At 54.0% G+C, this 21256-nt stretch overlaps 8 protein-coding genes across 8 annotated transcripts; 4 read left to right on the forward strand and 4 right to left on the reverse strand.

Annotated features, from left to right (window-relative positions):
* Positions 1-717: 717 nt before the first annotated feature.
* Positions 718-3031, forward strand: CCMA1212_004543 (uncharacterized protein; the record flags this gene model as incomplete). Its single annotated transcript, XM_073701841.1, has 3 exons — positions 718-1325; positions 1400-1407; positions 1668-3031. The coding sequence occupies 3 exons, from the start codon at positions 718-720 to the stop codon at positions 3029-3031; spliced, it is 1980 nt and encodes a 659-aa protein (XP_073559340.1).
* A 1359-nt stretch (positions 3032-4390) lies between these two features.
* On the forward strand, positions 4391-6766 carry CCMA1212_004544 (DNA mismatch repair protein MLH1; the record flags this gene model as incomplete). Its single annotated transcript, XM_073701842.1, has 3 exons — positions 4391-4483; positions 4585-4764; positions 4823-6766. 3 exons carry the CDS (start codon positions 4391-4393, stop codon positions 6764-6766), a joined length of 2217 nt encoding a protein of 738 aa, XP_073559342.1.
* Positions 6767-6935: 169 nt separating this feature from the next.
* Positions 6936-9021, reverse strand: CCMA1212_004545 (uncharacterized protein; the record flags this gene model as incomplete). The annotated part of the gene is made up of 2 exons (XM_073701843.1): positions 6936-8570; positions 8632-9021. 2 exons carry the CDS (start codon positions 9019-9021, stop codon positions 6936-6938), a joined length of 2025 nt encoding a protein of 674 aa, XP_073559341.1.
* Positions 9022-9745: 724 nt separating this feature from the next.
* On the forward strand, positions 9746-12116 carry CCMA1212_004546 (uncharacterized protein; the record flags this gene model as incomplete). Its single annotated transcript, XM_073701844.1, has 5 exons — positions 9746-10463; positions 10526-10594; positions 10665-10850; positions 10924-11298; positions 11356-12116. The coding sequence occupies 5 exons, from the start codon at positions 9746-9748 to the stop codon at positions 12114-12116; spliced, it is 2109 nt and encodes a 702-aa protein (XP_073559344.1).
* A 256-nt stretch (positions 12117-12372) lies between these two features.
* Positions 12373-15699, reverse strand: CCMA1212_004547 (uncharacterized protein; the record flags this gene model as incomplete). Its single annotated transcript, XM_073701845.1, has 4 exons — positions 12373-12450; positions 12511-12572; positions 12670-12849; positions 13803-15699. 4 exons carry the CDS (start codon positions 15697-15699, stop codon positions 12373-12375), a joined length of 2217 nt encoding a protein of 738 aa, XP_073559343.1.
* A 572-nt stretch (positions 15700-16271) lies between these two features.
* On the forward strand, positions 16272-16814 carry CCMA1212_004548 (Proteasome maturation factor UMP1; the record flags this gene model as incomplete). Its single annotated transcript, XM_073701846.1, has 2 exons — positions 16272-16274; positions 16362-16814. 2 exons carry the CDS (start codon positions 16272-16274, stop codon positions 16812-16814), a joined length of 456 nt encoding a protein of 151 aa, XP_073559337.1.
* On the reverse strand, positions 16334-16702 carry CCMA1212_004549 (uncharacterized protein; the record flags this gene model as incomplete). The annotated part of the gene is made up of 1 exon (XM_073701847.1): positions 16334-16702. The coding sequence occupies one exon, from the start codon at positions 16700-16702 to the stop codon at positions 16334-16336; it is 369 nt and encodes a 122-aa protein (XP_073559336.1).
* An 829-nt stretch (positions 16815-17643) lies between the features above and the next one.
* Positions 17644-18672, reverse strand: CCMA1212_004550 (uncharacterized protein; the record flags this gene model as incomplete). The annotated part of the gene is made up of 1 exon (XM_073701848.1): positions 17644-18672. One exon carries the CDS (start codon positions 18670-18672, stop codon positions 17644-17646), a length of 1029 nt encoding a protein of 342 aa, XP_073559712.1.
* Between the last annotated feature and the right edge of the window lie 2584 nt (positions 18673-21256).

The following is a 21256-nucleotide window of genomic DNA, read 5'->3' on the forward strand; positions in this document are numbered from 1 at the left end:
TTGGTCGGGTCCAACAACTTCAGCTTCGCCAGAACCCGTCACTCAGGTCGTGGAACTCTGCAATTTGCTGCGGGCTGCCGTTCCATCTCGATAACCACCGACGACACAACCGCATGCTGTATCACGAAAGGTTCTAATATCTCTGGTTGTCAGGTATCACGCCCTTCCAGCGGCGTCTGTTTCACGTCGGTTCTCCTCCGCCTAGCCGGTTCTTGGTTCCATTCTTGTTTCGAAGTCGCTGGCCTGGCATAGCCTCTCAGTCCCGTGGCCATACCCGGAACTCAACAGACGACCTGTTCTTTTCCTTTTCGTCGTCCTGAGACCAAGGCTGCCGAGTTAACCACTCTTCTGTGTTCTACATGGGAAAACGAGAGCACGAGCAGACACAGAGTTGTCTTCATATGCTCGTTTGATCACTTGCGGATCTCTATCTCCTCGAAGAAGTACGACGACTTTCTTCTGCTACTGTTAGAAGCCCCCACCGCGACTTGGCTGCAAATTATTCAGGCCGACTCACGCTGCTCCTGATTTTCGATTTCCCAATATTGTTCGATTGGAAGAGCATTCTCCCTTCTGATTCGCTTCGCTTTTTTTTCTTAACCATCTTATTCAGTACTGGCTTCGATACATGAACGAAGTCTGAAGTCTGCTGTTGCTGGGAATTGGACCTGCGGCTCTGGGTAGTGGCCAGCCTGAGTCCTGACCGAATATTCCTCCATGACATCAATAACACATCCTTCTAATCCGACGCCGCCCCTCCTCCCTGGGCATCATCGAGCTTATCCTAACCCGGCCCGCTGTGCGTTTGACCTCAGCTGGGGCCGTAAAGAGCCCAGCACAGAGGAGTCAGCTGGACGGAGTAGGGCATATCCGTCGCCTCCTATGTCCGGCTCTCCGCCCTTACCTCTGGGATCAGCTCATGAAGCTGGTAGTAGAGGTGAAGCTCCGAGTTATTATGCTCCCCGGCTGCTGGACGGCCTTCGCGGAGGCCCTGCACAGCCGCCACCCACGAATCATCGAGACCCGGCTTCGCCAACAACGAGATCCTATCCGCCCGAGCTAACAACAAGGTCGCCATATTCGTATCCCAGACCCGAAGATGCAGGGAGGACTGTCCCCTATCCTCCTCAGCACCACCACGGAATGCCCCATGGAATTTCAGGAGCGCCGTATTATAACCCAGCATCTTCCAATTCGGACGCGTATCCTGTGCCTGATCGACCACAGGCAGCCGAATCCCAGCCCTTGACATCCCCGAAAACACAGAGAAAGACGAAAGGGCACGTCGCTTCGGCTTGCGTGCCCTGCAAGAAAGCTCATCTTCGGTAAGTTCCCAGCGATAGGTGGAGGTGTGATGACGAAGTTTGGGAGTTCTAATGGCTGACGCCCCTATTCTTAGATGCGACGGTACGTTGGAACTATCTTGAACTTGCATCTTGCGAAGTAGAGTCGGCGCTATTGAACTGCTGGCCCTTTCACTTGGGCGATGAACATTCAACAAGGGCCGCAGGTGTCCAAGTCCAGCAGGCAGAAATTTGCAGACGCCCAGGTGGAAGGCGGTTAAGATACAAGGGTCAGCGGATCACGTTGGAGCCAAGGGGTCACTAGGAATAGGGAACAGGGAAGAGGAAACCGAACGAACTCTGGAGCTAACAATGGCTATATAGCACAGCGGCCCTGTTCTCGATGTCTCGGAAATGGAAAGGAGGATGCTTGCGTCGACGTTCAGCACAAAAAAAGGGGGCGACCGCGATTACGAGACGAGAGAGACGCAAGATTCGATCCCACTAGGTATTCACATCATCAGGATGCGCCCTCCAGGAGGCCACTGAGTATATTTCCCTCCGGAGCTGGTGTAATATCGCCCTACGAGGATTCTCTCCGGCGAAACTCGTCATTCCGACCCCTCGACATCCCAACGACCGATGCTGCCTCGCGCTCGTACCAGGAGAGGTCCACGGCGACTGAGCCAGCGCACTACAATTCTTCCTACCAGGGAACTCCGCATGCCATGGAACCCCTGGCATACTTGAGCATGGAATTTGATATTGTTAAAGCATCGCCCATGTTCATGGAAATCGTTCACGCGTCAAATCCCATGGGGAACAAGTTGAGCGACATCGTCACGCCGCATCAGGCGAGTTTCCTCAACAACCTCCAGAACCAGCTCATTGAAGAGCAACGACTGCACGAGCCGAACTATCTGCCTCCCATGCTCGGTCGACTGGATCTTGCCATCAAAGAGTTTGGGTTCACGAGTGAAGATGCTGCTAAATTTCGCCTCAATCATCTCGAATATTTCGGCTTTGTTGGATACGACGGTTACACGAGGACCTTTCCGCTCCGGTTTGGGCTTGCGAAGGAGGGCTCGTTCTATTTCGTTGTTTTCCTGTTGAGCCTTCAGCATCACCCACAGCTACCGCCGCCATTGCCATCACAGCAACATACACCCCAGACACAGCAGCAACAGAATCAGCAACAGAATCAGCACCAACAAGTTCAACAGCAGCAGCAGCTGCCTCATCAACGCCAGCAGCAGCAGCAATATCCGCAGCATTCACATCAGAGACAGAATTCGCAGCCAGCTCCATACACACAGCCGCCGCAGCATTCACAACCTACGCAGCATCCACGGGAATCCACTACGGCCTATCATCATCCACCGCTCTCACTTCAGCCGGCATACGGAGATCGGTCGAGCACTTCCTCGGCAGATACTTATCGGCATCGCCTTAGCGAGGGATCTATCCGGTCGCCACACAATCCGGCTGCCTCGAGTGCCGGTACAAGCTCAGGCTTCCAGCCTTATCCACAGCCGCAATACTCCGGGTCAAGCTATCAGGCGTCTCAGAGCGAGCATGTCCCTACAGGCCGGCCTGCAACTCAGCCCTCTTATCAGTTACCCCCTATTCGGGCACCGCCTGACCACCGGCCTGCGTCCCGAGAAGTCGGTTGGCCCAACGGCGAACGATCAAGACGAGTCGATATCGGTGGCTTGCTAGAACAGCCTGGAGATTCTATCAAGCCATGAGGGTAGTCAGTCAGTCTTGTCGGAAACAAGTGTCCCGCACACGGCGACTTTTTCAACTCGAAAGTTTCCGCTGTACATCTTGTTGAGGGCTTAATCATTGGCGCAGGTGCTGAATTTTATTCGGGGGTTTGGGATGGACCAACACCCCTCTCCAACAAGTGGCCGATATTCGTTAGGCTTCCATTGCCATCAACGGTTTGCGAAGGGACCCTAACAATATGGTTATACATTGTCGACAAGAGCCGGATCTGGGTTTTCACAGTTTGGTGGCATTTGAATCCTTTGCTATTGCCTTTAATGTCCCATTTTTCACACCTTTGTCCCATACTTGTTTTTGTTCCTTTATCTATTTCCTTGATTTGGTCTAGAACCCGACTCTGATTCCCTTTGTCGGGCTATTAAATAAAATAGGGCGGACAGCGAGCGGTATCATGTTACAAGGCGACTGAGGGAGGCCAATTTGCAAGAATTTCTGTCATTTATATCTTTGTTCATGGTTCAAGGGGTTTTGTATGCATCAGATTATGTTTTTATCACCAGTTCCGTGTTCTTCTTTGTTGGGTCTCTCTTTTTCTCTTCCAGAAGTGCTTTCCGAAGCTTGTGCGGCGAAGGCGGCAGCTTGGTACAGGGTGTGGCAGTTTGGTCGTATGAAGTTGTTGCGTCTTCTTGCATTGTACAAGTTTTGTGGTTGAAGTTAGGAGGCATTGCGTTTTACAGAGTTATGACTAGACCAGCGGCCTGTATAGCGGTCAGCGATTTGCTTCCGACTTTTTGATGAACCGGATCCGACGGCCTGCTATCGTTGTGGTTACACTTGACATTTGGCCAGCTAGCCTGTAAGTTTTCGTCCTTGAAGTACGCCCATGGGGGTAAGCTCGGCCATGACGAGCAACAGCTATACTTCTGTATATTTCTGGAACATTCATTGTATTGAGCTTTGGACTCTCTTTCGTCGCCTCATCTCAATGCATCTATTCCCGGTCTTGTGATTGGAGTCCTTGATTGCAACCTCAACTGTTACCGCATGGTGTATCGAGGCTCCCAGCTGGTCACGTGCAGACGTGGGATGTTCGCGTAATCATGCAAGTCCTCAGCTCTTTCCTCCCACCGCCATCACTTTCTGCTCCTTGAACGATTAATACTGTAATGGGATGGAAATCCCCCGGACCTCATCGCTTTCTCTTCTCTTTTATCACCAATAGTTGAGTTCTACTACCGGCAGTCGTGTGGCGGGTTGTCCTTCTACTGGCGTTGTTTAATGATGGTCGGTAATTCGGGGGTGCACATGTTTTACTGTGGTGTCTGAATGCGATTCATTACTGCATTGATTGACCAAACCGCATTAATTTCACGGCGAAAATGGATGGGATGGACATTGACAGCGCCCCGAGCGGGACCAAGAGGAAGGCAGTAGACGAAATCGAGTCTCCGAAGCCAGCACGAAGAATCAGGGTACGGCATCTCTCTACCAGCTTCTCTCTCCCTTATACAGATCGTTGAAGACTGTGAAGCGGTCTGAAGAATCAATTCACTGACTCAATACCTGCGACCAGGCTCTCGATCCCGATGTTGTCAACAAGATCGCTGCTGGAGAGATCATTGTCGCCCCAGTCCATGCGCTCAAAGAACTGATTGAGAACGCCGTGGATGCAGGCTCGACGTCACTGGAGATCCTTGTCAAGGACGGAGGCCTGAAGATGCTTCAGATTACGGATAACGGCGGCGGCATCGAGGTACCTTGCTTCCGCCTACAATCTCCCATCACCACACATGCGACTGACACCCTTCAAGAAAGACGACCTGGAAATTTTATGCGTGCGGCATACAACCTCCAAAATCTCCACCTTCGAAGACTTATCATCTATCGCCACATACGGATTCCGCGGCGAGGCTCTAGCCAGCATCAGTCACATTGCCCATCTTACCGTCACGACGAAGACCAAGGAGTCATCCGTCGCCTGGCGCGCGCATTACCTGGACGGAAAGCTGGCTCCTGCGAAACCAGGGCAGTCCGCGGAACCCAAGGCAGTTGCTGGGCGTCAGGGGACTCAAATCACGGTGGAAGACCTCTTCTTCAACGTGCCGACTCGTCGAAGAGCGTTCCGATCCTACGCTGATGAGTTCAACAAGATCATTGACATGGCGGGGCGCTATGCGATTCACTGCAGAGGCGTCGGCTTCACTTGTAAGAAGGCTGGCGAGGCCACCAACACGCTTTCCATACAAGCGCAAGCAACGGTGATAGATCGCATCCGCCAGATCCACGGCAGCAATGTCGCCAATGAACTGATAGAAATCACAGCCTCTGATGACCGGTGGGGGTTCTCTGCCAATGGGCATGTCACGAATGCCAACTACCACATCAAGAAGACAACGCTGCTCTTATTCATCAATCACCGCTGTGTTGAATCGACATCCATGAAGAAGGCGCTTGAACAGACATACTCCAGCTTCTTGCCCAAGGGTGGTCACCCATTCATCTATCTCAGCCTCGAGATCGATCCGGCTCGAGTGGATGTCAACGTCCACCCTACGAAGCGAGAGGTTCACTTTCTCAACGAAGAGGAGATTTTGCAAGTTATCTGCAAGAGCATCGAGACGGAGCTTGCCAAAGTGGATGCAAGTCGAACGTTCATGACGCAGACGCTACTTCCGGGGGCCAAGCCGGTCGAGCCTCTGGATGAAGATGATAGCGACGCGGCCTACAAGTTTACCACTCCAGCTCTCAGGAAGGTGAGGCGGAATTCGAATGACCTCGTCCGGACAGACACGTCTCAGGGGAAAATCACAGCCATGTTCGCGCCAGCGGGGTCCTCCAAGCCATCGGGTTCTCCGTCCAGGGCCATGGAAGACGAAGCATGGGCTGTACCAGAGCCGGTAGAATACACAACGATAGACCGCGACCAGGTGCAATGCCGCCTCAGTAGCATCAAGCAGCTACGCCAAGAGGTGCGAGACGACATTCACTACGAGCTGACAGAAATCATCGCCTCGCATACATTTGTAGGTATTGTCGACGAGGAGCGACGGCTTGCCGCCATTCAGGGGGGCGTGAAGCTGTATCTGATTGACTACGGACACACCTGCTTTGAGTACTTTTACCAGCTTGGTCTGACTGACTTTGGCAACTTTGGGACCATCAATTTCAACCCGCCGCTGGACCTCAGAGAGGTGCTCCAGCTTGGCGCCGAAGGTGAAAAGGAGGCCATGGGCGTTTCCGGCGAGGGATTTGATGTCGATGTCGTTGTCAAAAAGGTGGCGAATCAACTTATCGAACGGAGAGAGATGCTCCTCGAATACTTTTCGCTCGAGATCACTCCAACGGGGGAACTGATCTCTATTCCACTCCTTGTAAAAGGCTATACGCCGTCTATCGGAAAGCTGCCCCGGTTTCTCATTCGCCTTGGGCCCCATGTCGACTGGAATGACGAGAAGGCGTGCTTCCAGACGTTTCTCACGGAATTGGCGACATTTTACGTTCCTGAACCATTGCCTACGTCTCCCTCGGGGAAGTATGAAGAGGAAGAAGGGGATTCGGAGGACGAGCAGAAAGAAAAAGAGGATGATGTTCTTGAGGAGCTGAGAACGAGGAGGCAGCATGTCAGGTGGGCTGTGGAGCACATCTTCTTCCCCACGTTCAAGTCACGGCTTGTTGCTACGAAGAAGCTCATGGAAGGGGCTGTGTTGGAGGTTGCGAGTTTGAAGGGGTTGTATAAGGTGTTTGAACGGTGTTGATCATGGGACAAGGCGATGTTATACGATAGGTTATATCGGAGTATCAGACTGTTTCTATATTACGATGCCATGGCGTTCAATGTTCATGTTACTACCCAAACTGCTAGATTATGTACCTAAATGCGAGAAGATGCTGCTGTTGTGTTGCTTGCCCTATCACGTACTCTCTTTACCTCAACGTCACTTCCACCGGCTTATGCTTCTTCTTGTACGCCAAGAACCTCGTCAGATTCATGACGACTTCGTCCGCCCTGTGCCTCAGCTCCGACTGGGCGCTCTTGTTAATGCTCTTGGCCATGGCCTTTGCCTTTGAGACCACTCCATCGAGATGTTTCAAGAAGCCGCCCTTCCAGAAGACTTCCGCATCATAGGGATACTCTTCGTTGCCGTAAATGTCAAAGACCTGATTAAACGCCTCGACCGCATCCGCAGCAGGCGTATCCGGAAGGCCCGCAATGACAGTAATGAGGAACGTGCCAACCTCGCGGTTGAGATCCGTGGGACAGGGATGCAGGGCAAGCTGTCCGAGCACGCCGATGCACTTGACGCCGAGGGCCTGGAAGGGATCCTCCGGGTCGAGGCGGGCGGGCGCCCCCTTTGTCGCCTGGTAGAGGGAGATGAACTTGCGGTGCTCGTTGGGCTGGAGGGGCGTCTCGCCGTGGAGGACGCGGGCGACGGCCCACGCGAGGCTGGTGATTTGCGTGGCCAGGTCGACGTCGGCGGTGTCGGAGGCGAGGGTCGGGGAGATGATTTGCTGCCAGAGGGCGCGGCTGACGGGGGTCCAGGCGCGCTTGATGCCGGCGTTGGAGTCGTCGGCGAGGTCGAAGAGGGAGACGGACCAGGCGATGTTGCTCAGGGCGGAGAGGGCGTGGGCCTGCATCTTGAGCGCGAGGTCGTCTGACGGCTGGATGGTGGCGATGCGGATGAGCTCGGGGAGGGCGAGCTGGATGAGAGCCTTGAGGGTGGGGAGTTCATCGATGTCTTCGTCGCCGTGGTCGGCGCCCGTGACCATGTCCATGTCGGCTTCTATGTCGGCCTCGTCCATGTCATCGTCCTCATCGCCCTCTTCGTCGTCTTCGTCCTCCTTATCAGAGAGCACCTCGTCCATGTTCTCGTCATCGTCACCATCCTCCTCGCCGGCTTCCTCTTTTTCAGTCCCAGCACCGCCCAAGTCTTTCCTGGAAGAGGACTGGGGGCCACCCATTGCAGAGACTAGGCTTGTGCCGATTGCCGCGAGCGTCTCCAGGGCTAGCTGCTGATACTCGGAAGGACTAGACCAGCTGCTGCCGTTGGCGACGTCCTGCCCAGGGACGTAGGTGGCGATGGCCTTTGTAAGGGTTGGTACGAGGTCTGAGTCGTCGGCAACATCGGTCTTGGGCGAAACCTTCTTCAGTCCGAGAAGAGAGGCGTAGATGTTGTGAAGAATGGCACAGGCCAAGATGCCATCTCCGCTGACGTCGTTCCTCAGAGGTACCAGCGCCTCGTAGCAGGTGGTGCTGCCGGTGCAGGTGAGCTTCTGGGCTAGATCTGCATTGTCTTCGGACAGAATCATGAGACAAGCCATGGCGTCGCCGCGGATGCCTGCTATGGGGTCTTGCTCATCTTGGGGAGTGTATGTGATGAGTGTGAAGAGTACGTTGGTGATGGTCGAGTTTTTGCAGATGGCTTCTAATATCTCGTCGCTAGCCTCGGCCAGGGCTGTTAACAGTGAGACTATAGATGCAGCAATACTTGAGATGAAGCCCTTTTCAGCCTTGGGCAGCTTTGCAAAGGGGGTCTCTGTTGATGTAATCTTGTCTTGGATCTGGGTTGATCATTGTATTAGAGAGAATCAATTGAACAATGAGTCCTGGGAAACTGCTTACCAGCTTCGCGGCAAATTCAATCGCCGTCAGAACATCTTGTCTGAATAAATGGACACAGAAGTCAGCCTCTTCCTCCTGAGCCAGGACCTGCAAGATCCCCCAGCCGGCAGCCCGGCTCTCAAGAGCAGCATCGGTGAGCGTCTGGGTGAGGACAGTGAAGACGATCTGTTCCCGCAGCAGCAGCTTGCGGCATTTCGTGTCCTGGATGATGCTGGAGATGAGCGAGGCAGCGGTAGAGCGAGATTTCGGATCGGCGCTTTTGAGGTCGTTGATGATGGGGAGAATCTTGCTTTCTCTCAGCGCGGCGAGTTCAGGGTCTGAGGGAGGCTTGACGGTTTTGGCGACGGGATCGCTGCGGTAGCCGCCTTTGGATTTCTTTGATTTGCCCATTTCTGATGATACTAAAGATTGAAAAGGGGTATACTTGGATCGATAAGAGATCTGGATGAGACAGTGAAGGAATGGTATAATGGTATTGGATGAGAGGTGTTCTGTGTTGTTGAAGCTGCTGTTTACATGGATGAAATATTTTTCTTCCTCCTAGCACTAAGATCGTTGCTCGTACCCCACCACCAAATCGGCGGCCCCTCCACAATGTGGTGCCAGCGAGCGGACGCGCGGGCAATAGCCACAGCGGTCTTCAGTGGACTAACGGCGCTTCAGGTCAATTGCTCTAGGCATGTTTTGAAGCTCAATGCGCTGTATTTCCAGCGCCTGGCCGCGTCAACTACTGACGCCAATCCATGTGCCAGCCACGAGTCACCAGCCACTGGACCAATTTCGGCGTGCAAAAAGCTCCTCACAAACTGCGCCACAGTCGCTATCTAATCGTCTCCGTCGTGTAAGGCAGGAGGACCACATAGAGAGCTCCCACACTAGCAGTACTACGGAGTAGCTACTATAAAGCTGCCACAACACCCAGTTCATCTCATTCATTACAACTCACCACCGCTCGGATCTCATCCAGCGCGGCTCTCGATTGGAACAGCAAGCACAATCCGGGGCTGAGGCTGTATCGCCATGTGACGAGTTGGCCTCAGATTCACCTCCCAACTCGACCTGTAAGCAAATCGCATACAAGTGGCAAAGCTGAAGCGCCTCACGATCAAACGACATGGCGCCCCCGGCAACCCGCGGCTGGTCTCTGTCGCAGCTCTGGCGCAGCGACGACGAGGAAATGGCCAGCAAAAGGGACGATGACATTGGCCTGCCTCGGCACTCCAGGCCGTCCGACCAGTGGCAAGCCGCGCCCAAATCGTCTCTGCACTGGACCGCGGTGCTCCGGCTCATCGTGTATGCTGCTGCTCTCTTCATGCTGGCATATGGGCTTTTCAGGGTCATCGGGCCTGCTGCGGGAGCCTCCTCGCTTGATCCGGCAAACCTGATGCCGCTGTATGACACGCAACGGCCGCCTCCCAGATACGATGCGCCTCGCATGGAGGAAGAGGGACCTTCAATCAAGTCAGCCCAGACATCAAAGCCACAAGAGCCTCAGGTTGGATCTCAAGGCAGCAGCGGCAACCACCAATATGAGAGTAAGGCTGCAGCTGAAACGACCAAGACGTACAATGGGCCGTTGAAGCTCCCGCATCTGGGCAAGTCGCTGCAAGCCATCATGTCAGAGACGTCCGGGAGGCTTCAGAAGAATCGCAACGTCTTGTTCACAGCTGCGAGCCTCCAGAGTGCGGCTCTTCTGCTGCCAATGGCGTGCCAGATGGCCATGGAGCGCCAGAATTATGTGCACTTTGCTCTGATGAGCAGGAGTGATGTGCCCATGAAAGACTTGCTGGCCATTAATGGCCTCGACAAGGGATGTCCTCTGATCGTTCATGGTACGGCTTCTCGAACGCTATCCGTGCACTGGGCTGAATCGTTGATGCTGATACCATTATAGACGCCCGTCCTGATCATTCGACGACAGCGAGCGAGCCCCGGATGGCGCTTTCTGTAGCCCGAGCTCTCTGTAAGTGAAATGGGAGACTGCCTCTGACACCTTCTTCTTTCATCAGACCCTGACCGGCAGCCTCATCTAGACTATATGAGCGTTTACATGCACCCCCAAGCGATCATCATAGACTCCTCAGGTACCGAGGAGAAATACTTTCTCTCTGGCGTTCGCGATGAGATTCAATCCATGGCAGCTACCTTGATCGAGCTTCCAGAAAGGCCCGGGAAGCGATTTTCTTGGCTGTCAAAGCTCGATGCTTCTGCCCTGGCAGGTAAGGTGGCAACCTTTTCTCGGACTAGTGTGTCGTTTCTAGCAGTCTTCATGCTGACGAGGGCTTTCCAAAGCTTGGAACGATGTCAGCTTTGACATTCTCATCCATGCCCCTCATCACGGCACAGGCAACCTCAAGCGGCTACTCAGATCTCTGGCTCGGGCCGACCTGGCTGGCGTGTCTCCGCCTCACTTGACCATTGAACTGCCAACGATCATAGAAGGAGACCTGCGCAGCTTCTTGGGTGGGTATCAATGGCCCCCGAAGGCTCCCGCTGGAGCTTCGAAGCCACGACTGCTCTCGCTACGTCACAGGATCCCTCGGCAAAAACTGAGTGAAGAGGAGAGCTCCGTCCGGTTCCTGGAGTCCTTTTGGCCGACCAGACCATCCCACTCTCATGTCTTGGTTCTTTCGCCTCATACCGAAGTCACTCCTCAGTTCTTTCACTGTACGCTCATGATTCTTCTTTAGTAAGAAAATTCCGGTTATACTGACTCTGAAACAGATGTCAAGTACTCGCTGCTGCAGCGGAGATATTCGGAGATTGCCACTGCGCAGGATTGGCAAACCAAACTCTTTGGCATCAGCTTCGCGGCACCAGCGACATATCTCGACGGCAACAGCGAGTTTATACTTCCCAAACCACTCGAGGGCCATGAGTCGGGCGCAAAATACACTCCCTTCCTTTGGCAGGCCCCCAGCAGTGATGCAATGCTCATCATGGGCGACAAATGGGTAGAGCTTCACGGCTACGTGTCTCAGCTTCTGGATAAGCGGCATGCCTGGTCGACAACGCCGGATCTCCTCGCCAAGAAGGAAGTTAGTAAGAAATACCCTGCTTGGCTGGAATACACGCTTCAGCTATCACGGCTGCGGGGTTATGTCACCCTTTACCCTACCCAGCAGACCGCCAACAGCGTTGTCGGCATTCACACCGATCTGCACGACGTGCCGGAGGAATACGAAGATGAAGCGACCTCTTCACAAGACTCGATCAACCTTTCCACGGAACTGTTCGATCCGGCATCTCAGGTGGATATGCTGGCGACGCTTCCGCAGGGGGGCGAGTTGCCGCTCCTCTACCGCATCCCTTGGCTGGCGTGGGATGGCCAAGAGGCACAGGATGTCAACATCCGGGAGGCTGCAGCCAAGTACAAGGAGGCGTTCCGCAGCCAGGTCGGGCAGTGCAAGGATGAAGGCCCGGAGGCTTTCCAGGCTCCGGATCCATATGCCAGGGATCTGTTTTGTTTTGCTAAAGGTGGGTGATATGGTCCGTGGGTGATGGCGTACGATGGAGTTAAGGGCGAAATTTGTATTATAACGGCATTGGGATTCTTACCGGTCTTTTTCGTATCAATGGGCACATGTATATACAATTCTCGCACTATACGAATGGGCAATATATGTATGCATTTCTTGCAGGAGCTGAGCATTCCGAGAATCGTGAGACCATTCCCCGGACTGGAGAGGAAAGAAACATATTCGTGCATCACGTCGCAAGACATCAACCTGCTATGTAAATTCACTTTTGGCGTACTTTGTCTATGACGAGGAGTATGATGCACGTTCCAATGATTGAAGCGGCTATTATGCCCAGCACCTGTGACATCGAAGTCAGTACGCACCGCAGACTTTTGCTCCAAGAGACAGGTAGACTTACAATTTGTGTCTTCCAGCCAGACTGCACAATGGCCGCTCTCCGACCATACAAATTGACAGTCCCTGCAACACACGGCAAATCTAATCAACCTCACCAACCCAAAAAGAAAAAGGATCGCAGTAAGAAGATCAGATAGAGAAAGAGGACGGAGATACTCACTTATATAGTTTCCGGCCCCAACAGCGAGCGTCACAACGGACAAGACCCAAAAGATGGCCCCCAGCGGCTTGGCCACCTGGCGCTCGAGCTCGCTGGGGGTGCGGTAGATGTGGAACGAGACTGTGATTGCGACGGAGACGATGGCCATGTAGATGGACAGGCGGAGGTACGAGAGGAAGGCTGCAGTTGAATGTTTTTTTAGCCACAAATCACACACGAGACGATGTCAAAGGTTTTGCGGGGAGGAGATGAAATAGGAATGATTGGAGCGATGAGAGAATTCTTGGGGATGAGGTTTACTTCTTTCATTGGCGCAGTGGTCTCGCGCGTCGCTGCTTTCGTTGATGAATATGAGGGGGGCTGGAAGGGGCCATTGGAAGAAGGCGCTCGATTCATCGGCCCTGGGGTATTCGTTAGCACAGCTTTCCAGATATGAAGGGAACGGTGGTGAAAGGCCCAAGAGAGAAGAGAGTAAAGGTTTGACGTGCCGTAGTTCGCTGACTTCGATGGGTTTATTGAGTGAACTGAGCGGCGCGCAGCATGCCGTCGTGAGCGTCTCTTCGTCGGACATGGCGGCGGTGGAACTCCATATATCTTCTGGCTCAAATCCGCGTATTTTCAGTACAACAGACGCGTTGGAACGTTCTATATGCTGTAATGTGCTTGGATGAGTTCTATATGCTGTAATGTGCTTAGATGAGTGGCGAGGCGGGATACGTGACATGAAATGGCGGAGAAGTAGACAGTTTTGTCGAGAAGCGAAGTTGCGAAAAGTCGAGATGACGTCGGAAAGAGGCGCGCAAGGGGGACTCACGTGCGCTACCCTGTGCCTCCTGCTATGCAGCATCACGAGACACTTTTCACATGCCTCACAACTGCCAAATTTACAAACAGCTGCGATGGAAATCATTCGTATCTGCTTATTGGATGGAAATTTTTAAATCGTTGCTCAAAGATGATGGCATCCATTGATGATTCCAAGTTATACCGACCTCTCACAGTTCATGTAAGCCCGCTACAGACGGATAAGCCCGCCAACAACCATTCATACAAAGTCTCATCTACAATTCCACCAACTTATATCTAAAACCCCCAAATCTCATTCCATCTCCCCTCCTCTTCCCTCAGCGCACCATCCAGTCTCCCAAACCTCGCAGGCAGTCCCGTATTGGCCTCCGGCAAGCAAATCCACTCCCTCACACAGTCCGGCACCTCCTCCTTGATGTGCGCAATGCAAATCAGCGCCTGCTGGTCCGACAGCCCCTTCACCTTGACCGTACCATCCTTGGACTGCTGGCTCTCGACAATCTCCTCGCCTACGTACGTCTTTGCTTCTCCCTCGGTGAGAAACAGCGTGCACTTGTCGCGCACAGCGTCGTCCATGCCGCTAAACGACTCATCCAAGACGACGATATCAGGCCCCTTGATCATGGATCGAATAAACAGCGCCACGCGCTGAGCGCTAAAGGAAACCTCGCCAAACATGTAGTCGTCGGCCCATTTCAGGCCCTCGCTGCCAGCGGCGCTGTTGGGCTTCAGCTCAGGCTCAAACCACCTGAGCGCCGCCTCGACTTTCGCGCTCGCTTCAGCATTCAGCTTTGGTTTCGCACCAAACGTCTCCGCCCAGGCATTCTCAATCACCTGTCTGATGGTGTGGCTCCTCGGCATGTGCTGGTGGACTTCGGGACTGGAATGGCCGATGCGGGACTGAATGTCCCAGAACGTGAGCGGCAGCTGTCCTGAGCCGGGTTCGGGAAGACGGCTGCGTCCAAAGAGCTTGATGGGCAGGGAGTATGTCTGCGGGTGATCTGAGCCCAACAGAGAAACAATGGTCGTCTTGCCCGAGCCATTGGGACCAAAGACGCCCCAACGCTCGCCACGTCGAACGGTCCAGATCAGTCCGGGTCTGTCACCTTCAGGTGTCTTCTGTGACCAGTTGCCCAGCGCAATCTTGTCGCCATAACGGACTTGACATCCATCCATCTCAACCAGGGGTTCGGCATTGGGATTGACAGGCTTCTGCAAGTGAGACGAGGCTGAAGATGAAGACGCCGAGTGGGCTGTCAAGGCGTCCTTGGACAGCACTCGCCCAATATCAGCCAAGGTGTGTACCGGCAGCTTTTCATCTTCTGTTATTCCGCCCACCCTCACACCATGGACATACTTTTTCAGGCCATCCAGCACCACCTCCTTGGGTCCCATTGACTCAATCTGGCAGTCCATTCTCAGGTACACCAAGTGCGTGATCCATTCCGGCAGAGGGTCCTGAGGCCTTGCGCTCAGTACCAATCGCGGGTTTGCCTTCTCAGCAAGAGACTCCAACAATGGACTCAGTCCAGTTACCGTAGGAGGATCAAGGCCCATGAAAGGCTCGTCTAGAAGCAGGACCTCAGGCCTTGTCAGCAGCGCACGGGCTATTCTTGCCCTCCTGCCTTGACCATTGCTGAGGAACGTCACGGGCAGATCGAGCAGATGCTCTAGCCTGAGGTCCTTGACGACTCGCTTCAAAAGCTCAGTAGATATCCCGCCTTCTTCTTCGCTCTCCTGGCCTGGTGTCTTGGCAGGATTCAGCTCCGTGTTGCCCAACAGAAAGTCTCGTAGCGAGAAATCGGTGATCTCTCTTCGAGATTCATACCGTGCAGAAAGATACGCCGATGTCGTGACCGCACCACCCAATCCTCCCGCCCCCTGCTCAGCGTCAAATCCAACATACTGAATAGCTTTGCTGGGCGTCCTCAGCCTCGGCGGCACAGCCTCTGACGACAGATACGGATACGATCTCGCCGTAGGGGGCTCACATATCAAGCGTCCTCTCAGCACCTGCAGGAAGGTCGTCTTCCCGGACAGTGAAGGTCCCACAACGCACCAATTGTGTGGCTTAGGCGTTGACGAGGGCAGCTCGAAGTTGAGATTTTTGAACAGGGCCGGATTGGCATGTGCTGAATGGGAGTTTGGGTGGTGCCGATAGAATGTGCCGTTGGCGATGCGAACGATTGGCGCTCGCGCTGAAGGCGGGATATTCCTGATCATGGCTGATATCTCTGGTGAAGAACCTCCTCTACTATGGCTGATTCGTGTTATTGGGACGAAAGGGGACGGGGAGATGTAGACAGTGCCGTCTACTCCAATTGGAGTCACAGAGGCCAGAAATTGAAAAAATCGACAAAAAGAAGTGAGAACAGAAATCCACGTCAAACAGACCACCAGCTTACTCAGTCCGCACTCATCAAACGTCACCTCTCATTTGCACAGATTGAGTGTCAACATCAACTTTCTCCGCGATCGGGCCCAATTCAATGATACAGCTCTGTGTTACCCTTTCGGGTTAGCCGGGCAGATGATGACATAAAAAGATACGTACCCCTCCTTCGCAAAGCGCATGTGGGGACCTCGAAGCTGGGACGCGAGGCTGCTGGAGCCTGTCAAGACATTGAAGCAGCATCACCATCAACCAGCGAATCGCCAAACGACGACAATCCTCCAGGCTCCCTTTTCTCTCTGCCTCTCCTCTTCTAGCTGGCTACATAACAGTCAGAACAGCTCGCCTTCCACAACAACCACACCTCTCCTCCTCTCATCCGCAACACATCCTCACAGCCGTCATGGTAAAGCCATCCACCCATCCATATCCATCCCTCCTCCTCCCTCTCCTCTGTCCCTCCAGCTAACTCAAACGTCCCCTTATCGCGCAGTCCCTCCGAATCGTCCCCGCCGCCAACGGCCCCTCAACCTTCTCCCACACAGACCACACCTCCTCCGCCCCCTCCGCCCCGGGCATCCACGACACCCTCCGCCACGGCGTCGGCCTCTCCCCCTTCGACGCCGCCGCCAACAAGCCCGTCTCGACGCACCCCCTCGAGGCCCGCCTCAAGTCCTGGGAAGCCACCCAGGAGGCCGTCCGCATGGAGTCCCTCCGCCGCACCTTTGGCATCGCCGAGCCCATCCGCCGAGGCATGGAGCTCAAGATCGTCCGCGACGGCGAGTGGCGGCCCATGGCCCTCGGCGGCGGGCTGCCCAGCGTCCACGAGGACATCCTCAAGGGCCGCGAGGACACCATTACCTGGGACGACGTCTTCACCGGCAGCGAGACGAGGGCTGTGGCTGGCTTCCACGACGAGATGGAGAAGAAGCTCAAGATTCACTAAGGGGGGAACACGGCCGGCAATGGAAAGAAAGAGAGGTCAGAGAAAGGTTACGAATCACCATGTATGCCGGATAGACAGGCTTCTTTCGGAAGACGGTGACATGCCTTTGTATCCAATACCAGGACATAGATTTAGCAAACTATAAGAACAAAAAAATAATGAAAAATTGAAAGCACAAGCAAGACACATTATCTCGTAGAAGAGACTATCATTATCATCCGCATTTTATGGCATGACATGATACAATATGTTCTGCATTTCTATCCTGCAACAACAACATCCACCTCCCACGCTGGGGGCTTAGTCCATCGACATTATGAAAAAGGAGCGTATAAAAATCAAAGTAGAGGCTACAATTGTACATGAACAACTAATATGATGATGCGCCGGTGATGACTCCCTATTTTCCCGATTCTTCCGCGTCTTAGATACCCATCGCGCTGCTTCCCTGTATGGCTAAACGTGGAAAGGCAAACTCAAGCAGCGCAAATAAAAACACAAACAAAAGGGGTGCAAACACTGAAAGAAAAAAGCGTCAGGGCAGCACGAAGATGCTGCTAAAGAAACAGAAATGGATGAGAGACAATGGACCCGTTTTCGCATGCAGGTAGATCTGGAACGTTGAGTGCTTTCACGCACAGGTCAGTTGATTCTCAGGAGCCCACTTGGGCACCGGCCCAGATGCCAGTCTCTGAGGACAAAGGTCTATGCAAACAAACACATCCTTGTAGTGTCCTGCCATCTGCAATTGCCAACAGAGATTATTAACAAGAGAAAACATGAGAGACCGCAACCGCGAGCGCTGTCCATTCCACACGCTAAGAACGCTTTATAGAATAATACAGCAGCGCCCCTCTCGGACGCGGTCCCCGTCGGCGGCGCCAGCAGGGAGGCTCTTGCTCCCGGTCTTGGGTTCCTCCTCATCAAGATCCTGGGGCCGGATGCTCATGTGGACCACATTGGGGCTGTCGTGGCTAAACTGGTATTCTGTCGCCATTGTAAGTAGATGACTCGGAAAGTAAGATAACCAGCGTCCAAGGTAAACAGGCGCAGGGGGAACTGAAAGGATGAGGTGATACATACTCTTCAGCTGCTCCTTATCATCCAGTAATTTGCCAAAATGAATGAGCCGTATGCTGGTCGGGCTGGCAGGTTTGGCCTCCCAGTCAGACCTCCACTCGCGCAGAATCAGCTCCTTCAATGTGTAGATGCTGATGCTGAAAGGATCGGGCTTGCCGTTCTCGTCCTCGTCCGGCATTGCGACATGCCTTTTGCTCAAATATTTCGCGTCGATTTTGTACGGATGTCGGCTGCCAGAGGCCAGTAGCAGGGTGATGTTGCAGACTGGGCCACTGTCGGCGCCAGATCCAGCAGGCTTGATCTCTTCGTCAGCCGGGCCGATGGCCATGGCTGACTCCTCCTGCTTTTCCTCCTTGGACTTCTCCTCCTTGGGTGGCACGTCGATGGGGACGCGCTCTTGCTCCTTGGGGGGTTCTTGCTGAGCGACCACATGCTGAGCTCTCTCGGGCTCGGGGATGTCGTGTGTGCGGTCGTCCTTGTCCTTGGCAGCTTCTGGTTCGGCCAAAGGCACAGAAGAATTGTCCACCTCCTTGCCTTTTGATGAGGGCGCAGCGGGTACCTCGCTGTGATCGGCGGACACAGGGTCGGCCGATGCCGTCGCGTCAACGGGAGCATCCTTGGCCGCATCATTTGTCGCCTCGTCGCTAGATTTCTCATCTACCTCGGACGTCTGAGGGATATTCTTCATCTGCACAGCATCGGTAGGTTGCTCGAGGCCTGAATCGTTGCCAGGAGCGGCACTGCCACCGGTCGTGGTCGAGTCCGCAGCAGCCGACATGTTTCAGTAGGGAGTCGGCGCGGCGAAGCGTGAGGAATGCGGGATCGGTGCAGCACCACCAAAGGGGGTTGGCGACGTCGGCAAAGGAGCGTAACAAACGGCTCAATTCATCAACGGTGAAGAGGGCGCGTAGGAAAATAAAACGTGTATGTCGCTGGAGTTGTAACGAGCGTTTCCAATGCAATAGGGTGGGCTTGACCGTCTCGGCTGGAGACTGGCTGCGCAGGGAGTGTTAAGGATAGATGGGATGTCAAAGGGAAAAAGGGAAAAAAGGCGCCTCTGGGACGGAGCCAGTCAGTCGACGACTTGGTAGATCAAATCAACGAACCAGCGGCAGGCTCAGCGACCAGCCCAGATTCAACTTCCGGGGACACGGGGGTGTGGTGGGGAGGAGGAAACGATGAGCGGGACTCCGGCTAGAATGCAAAGAACGAGCGACGAATGCGCTAGCGAAATCAAGCGCTGGCGAGGTCAAGAATGGCTGCTTTTGTCGCTTTGCCCAACGCAGGCGGAAAAGCTGCACGCCTCGCAGTTCAACGGACAGAGGTGTGGAGCGCCCAGGTTCGGTGAGCGCCGCCCTTTCGTTCTGCCCTTCCGATTCCCTATTTTTGCATGCCTACATACAGGGGCAGTCGTCAGGAAATAATGAGCAGCCGCAGGACCAGCGGCGAAAGTGTGAGGGCGAGTACTTGGTATTTGGTACGGGGATCGTTATCGCCTTCAGCACGAAGCGACCTCCGTCTTCCCAGGTAATCAATCACAGCGAAGCGGCCGAGCAGACCCCTGTCAGTGTAGCGCCGACCGGACACGACGATGTCCGCATACGAACACAAGACGAACGCAGTGGCGCGGGGAACAAGAGCAGATGGTCCGGGTCTGTGCTATGTAACAAAGAAAGAAAGAAAGGTTTGGTGGTGTCTTTGCTGATACAACCCAGTGGCAGGTGCTGATGTTAGAAATTGGAGGTCATTCGCTGTGATGGCTCGAAATGAAGCAGACTCTTTTTTTTCTGCCGTCTTGTCGGTGAGAACTGCGGACATTTCAAGTGCCCAGGAAGCACCTTCCCGCTTGATGACATGAATGACGGTGAGATGTGAATACTAAACGAAAGGAAGGCGCGCAGCATCACAAGGCGCTTTGTATCCAATGCCGTACCTTACGGTAGTAAATCCAATTCCTCACCAGTCTCGAACTCCAGACTCTGCCCTTAAAAGCCCCATCCCGAAAGATCAGACAGTCTTGAGCAGCCACCAGATCACATACGGACTATCGCGAACAAGTGCCAGGCACCTCACGTCTCTTCATTTGCCAGCCTCAAACGAGTCACAGCTGCCGCCGAGACCTGGAGCCGAATCGATTCGAATCTTACGTCGTGGCGCACCAAAAGGCACCAAGCTCGCATATCGGCTTCATGATGCGTACTAACCTACCAGCCCTGCTATACACCCTCCAGACGATGGCGCCACTCATGGCTGCCGGACGGTCCATTGGGCGATTATCTTCCGCCGTTAGTGATGGGACGGCCAGCGGCTAGTGACTCGCCCTGCAGTGAACACTTCATCCTGACGCACCGCTTCTTTGCAAGTCCTCTCACGCACATCGGCTTCTTCATGCATGATGAAGAAGCCCCCTGCCCCAGCCATCCATCTGCCGCTCTTAACCTTCCCACCCGGGAAAGCGATGCCGTTTTCAAGCCATTCGGTCCAACGCCAGAACCGGGGCAACGATGCACGATCCCATCTCAGGTCAGTCAAAACAATGGTGAGTACCCTGTACGAAGTAAACAAAGTCAATCGAAACGGGCTCAGCCCATCTCACTCAGGCATTCTTCTTGGGAAATTGGGCCATTGTCGGACACGAGTCCTTCGCAAATGGTGCTGCGCTATTGGACACGGAATCACCGTCCTTGACGGCGGTATTATACGAAGTGCCCGCTGTACTGTGCATCTTATCCTTAGAACTCTAGTGCGGCTGCATCATGACTCTTGACGTCGAGTATTCGGAGTAACGATGAAGTCAACCAGTTGCTGTCAGTTGCTTCTGCTCCCCACATCTATCGCCGACCAAACCACGACGGCGAGCATCGGAAGCTGTGAATAATCGATCGACGTTATGACTGAACTCATGGTATGGTATTATACCTACCTATACTCATGCGTTCTTGCTATGCCCCGCTTAGCTCTTCCAGAGGCCTTGCGCTGGTATGCGTCCTGACCATGTCGCCGGCTGACGCTATGAAGTTCTCCTTACACCATACCAGGGACATCACCGGTCTAACGACGCCTCTCTCTTGCCAACCCTCCACCCTCTCGTCTGACAGGCACACAAAACTCTAAACACATCACTGGCCAGTACGAGTACTGCCATTCCATCACTGCAGCGGAAAGTGAACTCAAACTTCAGAGGACGGATGTCAAAGGACGAAGTAATACGCGATAGCACTCTGCAATTTCCGTTTCAGACGCCTTACAAGTCAGTATGAGCTCCGCTTGCTGCCGCTGTTCCCGGCTACGATGACCCCACAAGGCTCACGCCTAACATGCGCGCAAAGGGCTTGCGCTGGGGATGGCACAGGGATGGGCTG

Source organism: Trichoderma ghanense (assembly GCF_004382785.1).
Source record: "Trichoderma ghanense strain CCMA-1212 chromosome Unknown scaffold_4, whole genome shotgun sequence".
Lineage (NCBI taxonomy): Eukaryota > Fungi > Ascomycota > Sordariomycetes > Hypocreales > Hypocreaceae > Trichoderma > Trichoderma ghanense.